Source organism: Lepidochelys kempii, chromosome 11 (genome assembly GCF_965140265.1).
Source record: "Lepidochelys kempii isolate rLepKem1 chromosome 11, rLepKem1.hap2, whole genome shotgun sequence".
Classification (NCBI taxonomy): Eukaryota; Metazoa; Chordata; order Testudines; family Cheloniidae; genus Lepidochelys; species Lepidochelys kempii.
In genome coordinates, this window is record NC_133266.1 from 78,104,774 (window position 1) to 78,115,118 (window position 10,345).

At 54.4% G+C, this 10,345-nt stretch overlaps 1 protein-coding gene across 2 annotated transcripts in view; it reads left to right on the forward strand.

Moving 5' to 3' along the window:
- Nucleotides 1-9,875, forward strand: part of COL6A2 (collagen type VI alpha 2 chain) — a 49,506-nt gene extending 39,631 nt beyond the window's left edge. The window contains exon 28 of one of the 2 annotated variants that reach the window (XM_073306927.1): nucleotides 3,364-4,932. In XM_073306927.1, coding sequence (XP_073163028.1) covers nucleotides 3,364-3,659 — 296 coding nt within the window. In that variant the 3' untranslated portion in view covers nucleotides 3,660-4,932. Of the gene's footprint in view, nucleotides 1-3,363; nucleotides 4,933-8,053 lie in introns of those variants that run through there. The other variant, XM_073306926.1, reaches the window with a different exon arrangement.
- The last annotated feature ends 470 nt before the right edge of the window (nucleotides 9,876-10,345 follow it).

Below are 10,345 nucleotides of genomic sequence, written 5' to 3' on the forward strand. Positions count from 1 at the left end.
GAACCATTGGACATCTTTCGTTGTGTGGGGACATGGCATCATTTCAACGGCTGAAATCTTCCTCTGATCAGTTTTTACACCTTTGTTGGAAATAAAGTCCCCAACAAAAGTCAGTTCTGTAACCCCTAAAACACATTTCTCCCTATTTAATTTGAGGTTTGCAGCTCTAGTTGCATCTAGGACATCCTGAAGTCTGTAATCATGTTCCTCCCTAGTTGAGTCCCAGGTGAGGATGTCGTCCATTGAGGTGTCAATGACATTAATGTTTCCATAGATCATCTGTATGGTTTTGTGGTACACTTCTGATGCTGAAGCTAAGCCAAAGGGTAAACGTAAGAATCTGTATCTTCCAACTGGGGTATTTAATGCGCATAGTTTTGAGCTTTCTTAGTTAATTTTAGCTGCCAAAATCCTGAGGCTGCATCCAATATACTGAAATACTGAGCATTTGCAAATTGCGCCATAATCTCTTCTCTGGTTGGTAGTTTGACATGTTCTCTTTTTATAGCCTTGGTGAGGTCTCGGGGATCTAAGCGTCTGCCTAGCGGGCCGCTGCCTTTTCTCCACAACGACTAGCGAGCTCACCCATTCTGCTGCCTCCTCAGTTGTTTGTGTTACTTTCATTGCGTCCACCCTTGCAAGCGCAGCCTTGAGTTTGTCACCGAGTGCAAATAGCACCTTTCCTGCAGGGATGGGCACTGGAGGGACCTGCTTGTTTGTCTGGATTCTGTGTTCACCCCGCAAGCAATCCAGCCCTTGAAACAGATCACAGTATTCCTGGACGAACGCCAAGGAATCAAATTCAGTGTGGTCTTGATGAGAGAGAGCGACTGATCTTGCAGTTTTACAGATTGAGTTGCTCACGTGCAGCCAGGCCTAAAGTTGGTGTCTCCTCCTTTGGCACTACAGTGCAAGGGCCTGTACGTGCTGCTATCAGTTCACATCCCCTTCACGGGTATATTTGTTCCAGAATAACCAGTTACTTTTATTTTTGTTGGTCCCAGTTCTGGTCTTATTTTTAGTCTCTCATAATCTTGTTCGGACAGAATATTAACCTAAGCTCCTGTGTCCAGGTTCAGTGGACTAATTGCTCCATTCACTGTCATAGGCAGTATCCAGGCCCTCTCATCCGGCTTGCTAGATCCCAGCATGTCTGTGGGAAAACTCCTCAACCAGATTGTCCTTAACTGAATGCACTTGACTTTTCTGCAGTTGGGAGCGGCAGCATTTTTCAAAATGCTTATTTTTCCCACATTTATGACAGAGTTTCCCAAAGGCAACACGCTGTCCGGGGCCATGCTGTGATCCACACCTTCGACATGACGTTCTGTCCCCAGCCTTCAGCTAGAAGTGGTTTTCATAGCAAGTGGTTCCACTCTTTGATTTGACCTGTTCCGGCTATCTGCCGTTGTACTTAGTAGATGGAGAACCCCTTCTGGTGAATGCAGCTCTCTGGCTTGTACGTGCACAGTTTCGGCTGCCCTGTAGGTCTGGAGAGCTTTTTCTAAAGTGAAGTTGTCTTCGCAGAGCAGTCTCTCTCTTAGAATCATTGGTGGCATTAAAGGCCATGTGCTATCTCTGATCAGAGACTCTGTCAGCTCACCAAAGTTTCCTTAATTCTGTCACATGTTGCTATTGGTGTCGCCATTTTTTTTTTTTTTTTTTGCATGCATGTAAACAATTTGTCTCTCTCAGAGGTCTCATTCCTTTTTGGCATGCAACGTACCTCAAATTTAGTCAGTATTTTACTTAACTTCATACTTTCACTGTCTCCAAACTTCAAGTTGTTATAACTGTCCAATGCTTCCTCCCCAACCACATGCAAAAAGATCGATGATTTCACTTTATCACTTTTCTCAACTGCCCCTTTATACAATTCAAATCTCTGTCTGAATTTTTTCCAGTTCTCTGCAACTTTGCTGGACAATGACAGACTGGATGGAGGTTGCGACATATCCATTTTTGCCTTCTTATCCCCTTCTGAAGCTAGTCAAGCTATTGTTGTGCTCACAAAATGCACACACGAGCCTTGGCTCTTCTCTGTTTGCTGCTCCCCTCGCCTCTGCTTTCAGTTTCAAACACAGGAGCTAACCTCACAATGAGGGCAGTCTCCTCATGTGGCACTTCTCAGGCCGTGTAACGCTCCTGGCGTTCATTTAACAGCCAGCCAGGGAATGAGAGAGGAATAAAACTTCCAGCAAAACAAACCAGAGAGGGCTGTGGTGAAGTGCTGTGCTTGGTCTCTCGCCCCCATTTCCAGGGCACCTCTCTAAATTCCTGTGTTCACCCTGGTGCCCCCTGTGAGGGAGTGTCTCTGCATTATAATCTCCCACAAACACGTCTCTACACTCAGGTCTCCAAAGCGGTAGGCCAGCCTGCGCACAGCCCCTCGCCATTGCAGTGCCAGCCCTGGAGGGGTCCCAGTGACTTCTTCCGCCACATGCTGCCCCCGGGCTCCATCGCCCAGAGGAGGCAGCCCATGGAGCCAGCTGCACCGCACCTACTCCCCACCGGCATAGGAGGCCCAAAAAGGTTTCTGCCCCCCAGCGCTGCCAGCTCCTCAGGGCAGCTGGGGCCTAGCAGGAGCCCCAGAGCCCCAGGCCGCTCCCATGCACAGGGCTGCTCTTGCTGGAGAATAGGGTATTTATTGCTTTGGGGCCCATGCTCAGCGTGTGGGGCTGAGCACAGAGCCCACCTGAGCTGAGGTAAAGGCTGGCATGTGAATCTCTGTGGGTCTGGGGGGCCCCTTCTAACCCAGGCAACCGTCCGCTGCAGACGAGCGCTGCGTGGTGTTTCAGGGGGCCGGCTCAGTGCAGTGCGGGAATGTAGCCTGTGTTCGTGGGGTGGCTTCTGGTGGATGCCTCGTTGGCTGCCCGTGGCTTTGCCCCGATGCACTCTGTTGAGTTCTGCATGGATGGGCCCTTGGAAACGCTCTGACAGCTGCCCAGAAACAACCTGGCAAACCCTGCTGTCTGCTGCCAGCTGACCCCTTGCTCAGAGGGAGGTTGGACAGTTTCCTTCTTCAGCAGCTCTCTCCGTAGCAGGATGTGCAGGAGGAAGGAGGGGACATGCATCAGTAGCTGTATAGAAGCTTCATACATTTACTGCAAATCCTCTTCCAAGTACTGTCTAAGGGCCCAATCCAAACCCCATGGGAGGCAGCAAGCAGCTCTCCCTTCACTTTGGATCTGGTCCTTTAGTGAGATAGGGCTACAGCGGAGCTTCCAGGCTTTGGTCTTTGCTGCTCCCTCCCGTGCTGGCTGCCTTTCCTACAGAGCAGGGTACGTAAGAGAACCGAGCAGCAGTGGGGGACACACCAGTGCTAGCGAGCCCTGAAAATATTCTTTTGACACTCACTTGCAGATGACAGGAACCCTGGGAATGCAAACCCACTTATTTTCCGCCCCATGGAAGAGGAGGTCAAGATACCTTTCCCCTACACCAAAGAGTCAATCGCCCAGTTCCTAAACTCTACGCGGGAAATCCAGGACCCCAGCACGTACAGCCAGCTGGTGGCCACTTTGGCCTATACCGCCGAGAACGCCAAGTTTGCCACTGGACATGAGCGGCAGGAGTGGATGGACCTGTTCATTGACACTTTTAAAATAGTGCACAGTGAAATCGTGGGGGATCCAGAAACCGTGCTGGGGCTCTGCTGAGCTTTGCACTAGGGACAGTGTACAGGACTGGCAGCTGAGTGGAGCAGGAGCTCTTGGGAAAAGCAATGTTCCCTGTAAACAGCGCCTCTTGAGAATTCCCAGGAGGGGCTGGGTACCATGGTGGACGCGTTGAGCTTAGGAGGAGCCCAGAGAGTCTCGGTGGCTCCCAGCCAGTGATTTGATGGCAGGGGCGGTTCTCTCAGCACGGTGCATCTTCCCAGACACCAGGAGAGATGCTCCTGCTTCACTCACTGTCTCTGCAGCACTTTTTAAGGGAACATTGGGTGCTGGCAGAGGAGCTGTCCTGTCCCAAAGAGACACTCCTATTCTGTCCTTCTAAACACGCCAAGCCCACAATGACAGGCTAGCTTGTCAAATAGCCCTCATGGGCCCTCAGTCCCACCTGGGCTCCATGGCCGAATCAGGGAGGTTGCTTGCCGATGTGTACCTGAGGGCCAGAGCAAGCCCTGTCTCAGCGATGGGTGTAGGGATGTGTGCTAACATGTGTCTGTTTTCCTACGTAGCTTTTGTTCTGATTGTCCTAGAATTTTCTCCTGTGTTCTCTTTTTGTGTTTAACTAACCGGGCTTTCCTTGGGTTATGCCAGCCCCCAGAGAGGCCAGGCTCCCAACTGAGAAGCCCCACCACGCTACCCCCTTTGCTATAATCACAATGTTTAATCACTCAACTTGCGCTGTAACCTGTGCTATTAAAGAAAAGAGAGCCGTGCGAGCGGTTCGGGGTGGGCCCCCTTTGTGTCTCCCTTGGGCTTTGCTGGAAACTGCCCCGGTCTCAACATGTTCCCTGTGTCTTTGTCTGAGTGTCATTCTGCCTGCATGTCGTATGCATACTGGACTTGCTCTTCTCACTGTCCTAGAAGCCACATGCCTACTCCTAGGCAGGAAAATCCAGCACATGTCGGAACAAGGAGCTAAAAGCTATTCCCCAGTGACTGCGCCGTTCTGAAATACCATAATGTACCCTACATGTGCGAGGCACTAGGTGTAAACATGCTGTTGTTCTGGGCATGGAAAGTTCGTAACCAGCTGTGTACACGATTCAGAGAGGTTACAGTCCCATCGTGTGAGCCCTGGTCATAATAACCTGCTCCAAGGGACCACATGGGGAGAGTTTCAAAGGCACCTAACTCCCATTGACTTTGAAAGAGAGTTGGGCACCATGCTGCTATCTGTGCTTTCAAAACTCTCCCCCATAGCTACAGAAGAGCAGACCAAAGAGTACGGGGCACAAATATTAGGTTCCAGTGGGTGAATTCTGCTAGCCCCCTGGCATGGAGGTAGCTTCATTGCAATGACTTCAGCTATCTTGTGCATTTCATTAGTTAATATGCAGATGAAAATACCCGGAACTGGACTGAGCATCCCATCGTGCAGTGATGTTTGGGCTATAATGCCGTCTGCTTTCAAGGGCCTTCAGCGGGTACATTTGCCAGAGCACTAGATGGGGCCAGGGTGGGAAGCAGGACCTGGAACTGGGAGTCTGCAAACCTCAGAAATGTTTTGTGACTCTGCACCCCAAATCCTGGCTAGGTGCGAGAGCTTCACCAGAATGAGCCAGAGCTCTGGGGCTTGCGAAACCAGGCTGAGCATTGCATGGCAATAGGCATGCTCAGCTGGGATCTGCCATTTTCTGCTTTGGGTGGGGCAGATGCCCCTCTTGCTCTGCTGCCGGACCCTTTTGCTGCCAGCCTGCTCCGTGGGAGGGAGCTTGGAGAATTCCAGCGCTGGCAAATATCGAGAAAAGGGCTGACAACGCTTGGCCAGGCTTTTGAATGGCTTGAGCTTTGGGCAAAGGGTTGGGAGCAGGGCGAGGTCCTACCAGTGGTGACTCCATTTGTCCGTCTCTGGATGTAATCAACGTAGGTAAGGTGGGGTGAAGTGAACAACCCCCCCACACACCACCACCATTTTGGTGTGTGACACTAAAGAGAGCCGTGGCTTTAGCTTGCTGGGGTGCGGCTGAGAAGCGCTAAACTCAGAGCATTGTTGCTGCTTTGACCTGAGCCAAAGACACACAACAGTTGGCCCAGGAGGAATCCCGGCTGGTTTCTGCGGGGCTGCCTGAGGCCTGGCGTGTTTTGCTGAACCGGCTCCTAAGTCAATACTGCTTAGTTTGTTTTAGCAGGTGAGTTTATCCCTCCTCCCCCTCAGGCTGCGGCTAGTTGTTTGGTTTCCTGGGCGGAGCTCGCCCAGAAAGGGAACATGACAAATCAGCAGAAGTCTAAGTCCCCAGAAGACAGGAACAGTATCTCCAAGGGCAGCCTCAGGATCTCTGTGCAGTTCTGAGCCCGTGCGTGGAGAACCTGCCCCTGGCAAGTCCCTAGCAGCCCCCAGGCAGGCTCTGACGCAGAATCCACGTCTTTCCCTCTGCCTCACGGCGCAGCAGACAGGTGGGGGGATTGAGGGGACAGATGATCTCAGGGGGAGGGGGTTGCCGTGAGACTGCCCACCATGCAATGGCAAAGGGGTTCCCTGGCTGCTGGGGCTCTTCATTGGAGGGAAACGATAAAAAGACATGGAGAGAATTGCGAACAGGGCCGTGGGTGGTTCTGTCAGAGCTCGGAATTCCCCGTATGTAAACTCAGGTGGTCGGTGTGGGAAGCAGGAGTGGGCGGGACGGGCTGGGTTATCGGTGTGGGACAGGCAGGGTTCTCCGCAAAGCACTGGTGGTGCCTGTTCGGTTGATCTGCTTTACCCACCGTCTCCATTCGCCCTGCGCCGCGTGCTGCAAGCTTCTCGCTCCTGGTGCAGCCGTAGCCTCCTTGCTCTGTACGCTGCAGGGGATGGACCCGTACTGCAGTTGCAGCTGGCTGTGAAGAGCACAGGCTGCCAGCCCTGGGCTGGCTATTGCGGGCCTCGAGGATGCTCCTGGGGGTGGGGGTGGCAGATTTGCCGAGCTTAGTGGCAGCCCTCCCGTCACATCCCAGTGGGTTAGTTGATGGAAGCAGCCCCCATCCTTCACGGGAGAGGAGGAACATCAGCCCCACCTCTGGGCTGCACCCACAGCCTGGCTGGCAGCTGGGAAGACAAATGATGGGCAGCAGCCTGACACCAGGGACCACTAACGCTATGGGGGGCTTGTCTAGATCTGCTTCCCCTGCCCCACCTTGGGGGAGCCTCCTGCCTGGGGGGGGCCCTTCCCTCCCTCACCTGAAATCAGGCCATGCCAAGCAGGGATCTCGGGGGCAGCTCATCCCCACAGAGGCGGGTGCATAATCCCCCTGACTCAAAGGGCAGCCGTACCCACAGCCCGGGGCAGGGAGCCACCCTGAGAGTGGAGTAACGTCCCGCTGGTATGTGGGTGCAACGTGAACGGGCAGGGAGCCCGCGGAGGTGCCCCTCCACGCCGGGCAGGGAGCACGCCCACGTTCCAACTGGCTCTGAGGGCGCCCGGCCATTGAACGGGGTGGCAGGAGGCTCAGGCTGACCTCTCTGCTGCGGGCCACAGCACAGGGCTGAGGTGAGTGACGGGTGAGCCCCTTTCGGACACTGCCGCAGCCCCACCCCTGGGACAGAGCTCTCTGCGCCCAGCTCAGCCAGCCGCTGGGCTCAGGGGCCTGGCACGGCACAATGGAAGCGCCCACTTGTTGAGGGCAGGCCGTGCAGAGTCTAAACAGCCTTTTCCCCCATGGCGTCATCCCTTGCGCCTACGATCAGTAGCTGCCTGCAGCTCTCCTGGTCTCGCTCCTCTGGGGCAGGATCCCTCCTGGAACTGACTGGTGGCAGGTCTCAGCCCCGGGACGGAGGGGCTTGGGCAGGGGGAGGTGTCAGGGAGACATTCAAACCCTACAAGGCTTTGTTATACTCTCCCGCTTCCAACAGCCCCGGCCTGAGGGTGCTGGGGCTCTGTGAGAGGAGCCCAGCGAAGACACACCCGGCAGAACAGCCAGTGCCCCCAGGGAGCCCAGTGCCCCAGTGAATGACCAGACCATGGGGTACACAAGACAGCTGCCAGGGAGAGAAAGAGAGTCAGCCCCCTCTTCGTCTGTTCTGACACTGAATGGGGCTTCCCCTTCCACTGGGCTGTGGCAAGGAGACTGCTTCCTGGCCTTTGTCTGCCAGCCCTTGTGCTGGCCTGTACCCCACGCCAGGGGTGGCTGCAGAGCGGCTGCTTTCCCACGGCACCATTGCCCCCTGCCCCGGGCTCGGGGCTCCTCGCTGCGGCTGCATGGCACAGCCCGTCCTCAGCTGCCTCACACCCCTGCTCAGACTGCGACTCTGGCCTGGCGGGGAGCAGAGGAGAAGATCGGGGCTCCAGGGAAGCAGGGGGGGGTCGCCCCCACAAACACATCGCTCTCGTCCAACCCAGGCACTGTGAGGAAATGGCGGTTCCTTTTCCCCAGGCTTGACGTGACTGTTTTCCCTCTGCCCACAGAGCTGGCGGTGATGCAGTGCACACAGCGCCCTGTGGACATCGTCTTCCTGCTGGATGGCTCAGAGCGAACCGGAGAGGTGAACTTCCGCAGGGCCCACAACTTTGTGGAGGAGGTGTCCCGCCGCCTCACGCTGGCCAGGGCTGACAATGACAACATGAATGCGCGGGTCGCCCTCCTCCAGTATGGCAGCGAAGAAGAGCAGGTTGTGCTCTTCCCCCTGACGTACAACCTGACCTACATCTCAGAGGCCCTGTCCACGATCAAGTACCTGGACTCCTCCTCCAACATTGGCTCTGCCATCATCCATGCCATCAACAACATCGTCATCAGCCCGCAGAACAGGCAGAGGGCTGCCCGGCGCAACGCCGAGCTCTCCTTCGTCTTCATCACCGACGGCATCACGGGCAGCAAGAATCTCAACGAGGCCATCAACTCCATGAAGAAGCAGGACGTCATGCCCACAGTGGTGGCCCTCGGGAGTGATGTGGACATGGATGTCCTGCTGAAGATTGGCCTAGGGGACCGAGCTGCCATCTTCCGGGAGAAGGACTATGCCAGCCTCTCCCAACCTGGCTTCTTCGACAGGTTCATTCGGTGGATCTGTTAGTTCAGGGGAATGCGCGTGTGCCCCGTCACCAATGCACACACCCATGATATTCCTTGGTTTGTTTTGTTCTCTTGCCATTCTATGGTTGTAGGCAGGCCCGGAGCGGTCAGTACAAACTGCCCTCTGGACGGTCTCTTTTTCTGATCTTTTTATTTTCATGATGAACAACAGTGTCACTCACGTTAATGGTGCTAATTATAACCAAGATCAAAGAAGTATTCAGAGCGATACCATGTCATTTGTCATGCCCTACGCAAGCTAAACGTGCCCTTAGTGTGTGTGTGTGTGCTGTGATCCTATGGGTGCTAAACCATGGGGCAGCAAAACTTTCCAATTCAGCAGGAAGAAGAGTCATCTCTGGCATCCAAGAATGAGTCCAGCCACCAGCTCCACAGCCCCCGTCTCCACACCTTCCCAAGCACTCTTAGGTGGAGCTTGCATCATGCTGAGGGCAGTACATCCCCGCTGCTGTTGCTCTTTGTCCCAGGATCAAGCTCAACGGCTTCTAAGTGGGCCTGTGCACTGAGCTTGGACCTCAGGTTTATTCATAGTTAAAAAGAATAGAAGAAACATAATTGGAGCCTTCATTATCCTAGTGGCATCCCCAGGCTTTGACATGTTCCACTGGTGCGCACCTTCTTTTCCCGCTCCCCTCCCCTCCTGCCCTCGCTGAGGGGCTTCAGGGGCAGATTGCCTCTGGTACATCATGGTATGTCTTGATGTGGCCAGCAAAGTGCACTTCCATTGCCTTCTTACCAGGGGGGTTACCTGTCCCCCTCCCTAGCAATGATGCGTTGGTCTGTTAGCCAAAGTTCAGATCTGAACCATTCCTTATCCAGATGCTCCCAGGTGACCCATTCAGCGCTACATCCGCCTTGCATTTCACTGGCCTTCTCCTGCATCCAGATTGTTCTGTGACTCTCCTTATCTTGCTTCCTTCTGCTGCCATCACCCATCTCTCCTGAGTGCTTGTGCATTTACCACCTCCATTAGAGTCCTCAGGGGGAGGACCAGGGTGCAGGGGGGCTGGCAGCACCCAGCCAGGCTCCTGACGGGGCAGTCTGAGCTTGAGCGCACCCCAGGGTGTGCATGTGAAATCAGGAAATTGCAGCTTAGAGCACACGTGCGACTGGGGGCGCCTGAATGACAGCCAGCCCTGGGCTCCGCTTGTGCTCTGCAAAATAAATCAATAAATAAACTACCCCACCCTAAAACTATTGTGTGGTTTCTGTGTGTGCGTGTGCGTGTTGGGTGCATCTGGGAAATGAGCTCAGGTTCCACCTGGGGCATCTCAAGTGGAGTCAAAGGGCCAGATCCCCCATGCTGCTGCAAATCACCATGACGCAACTGAAGTCCCAGGCCCTATAACTCCTGAGTGAGTCCCAGCAGCACTGGGAGGCTAGGGTTGTTTCTAAGAAGCCTCTGTTCCATAGGATCTCTGTGCTGTGGGGAGACAAATAAGAGAGATCATGTCACTGGCCCCTGCCTGGCCACTACAGCATGTTAATCCTGGCTGGACCAAAGTGGAGCAGGGACTTCACTGGGGACACTCTCCGCCAGCCTAGGATTATTGTACTTGGAGAGAACTGAAGGGACTGGTTGTGCACACCCAGCACCTCCTGGGGATTGGCCACCTCGTTCCATAGTGACCCTGAATGCCCACCCACCTATGGATAAACTGGGG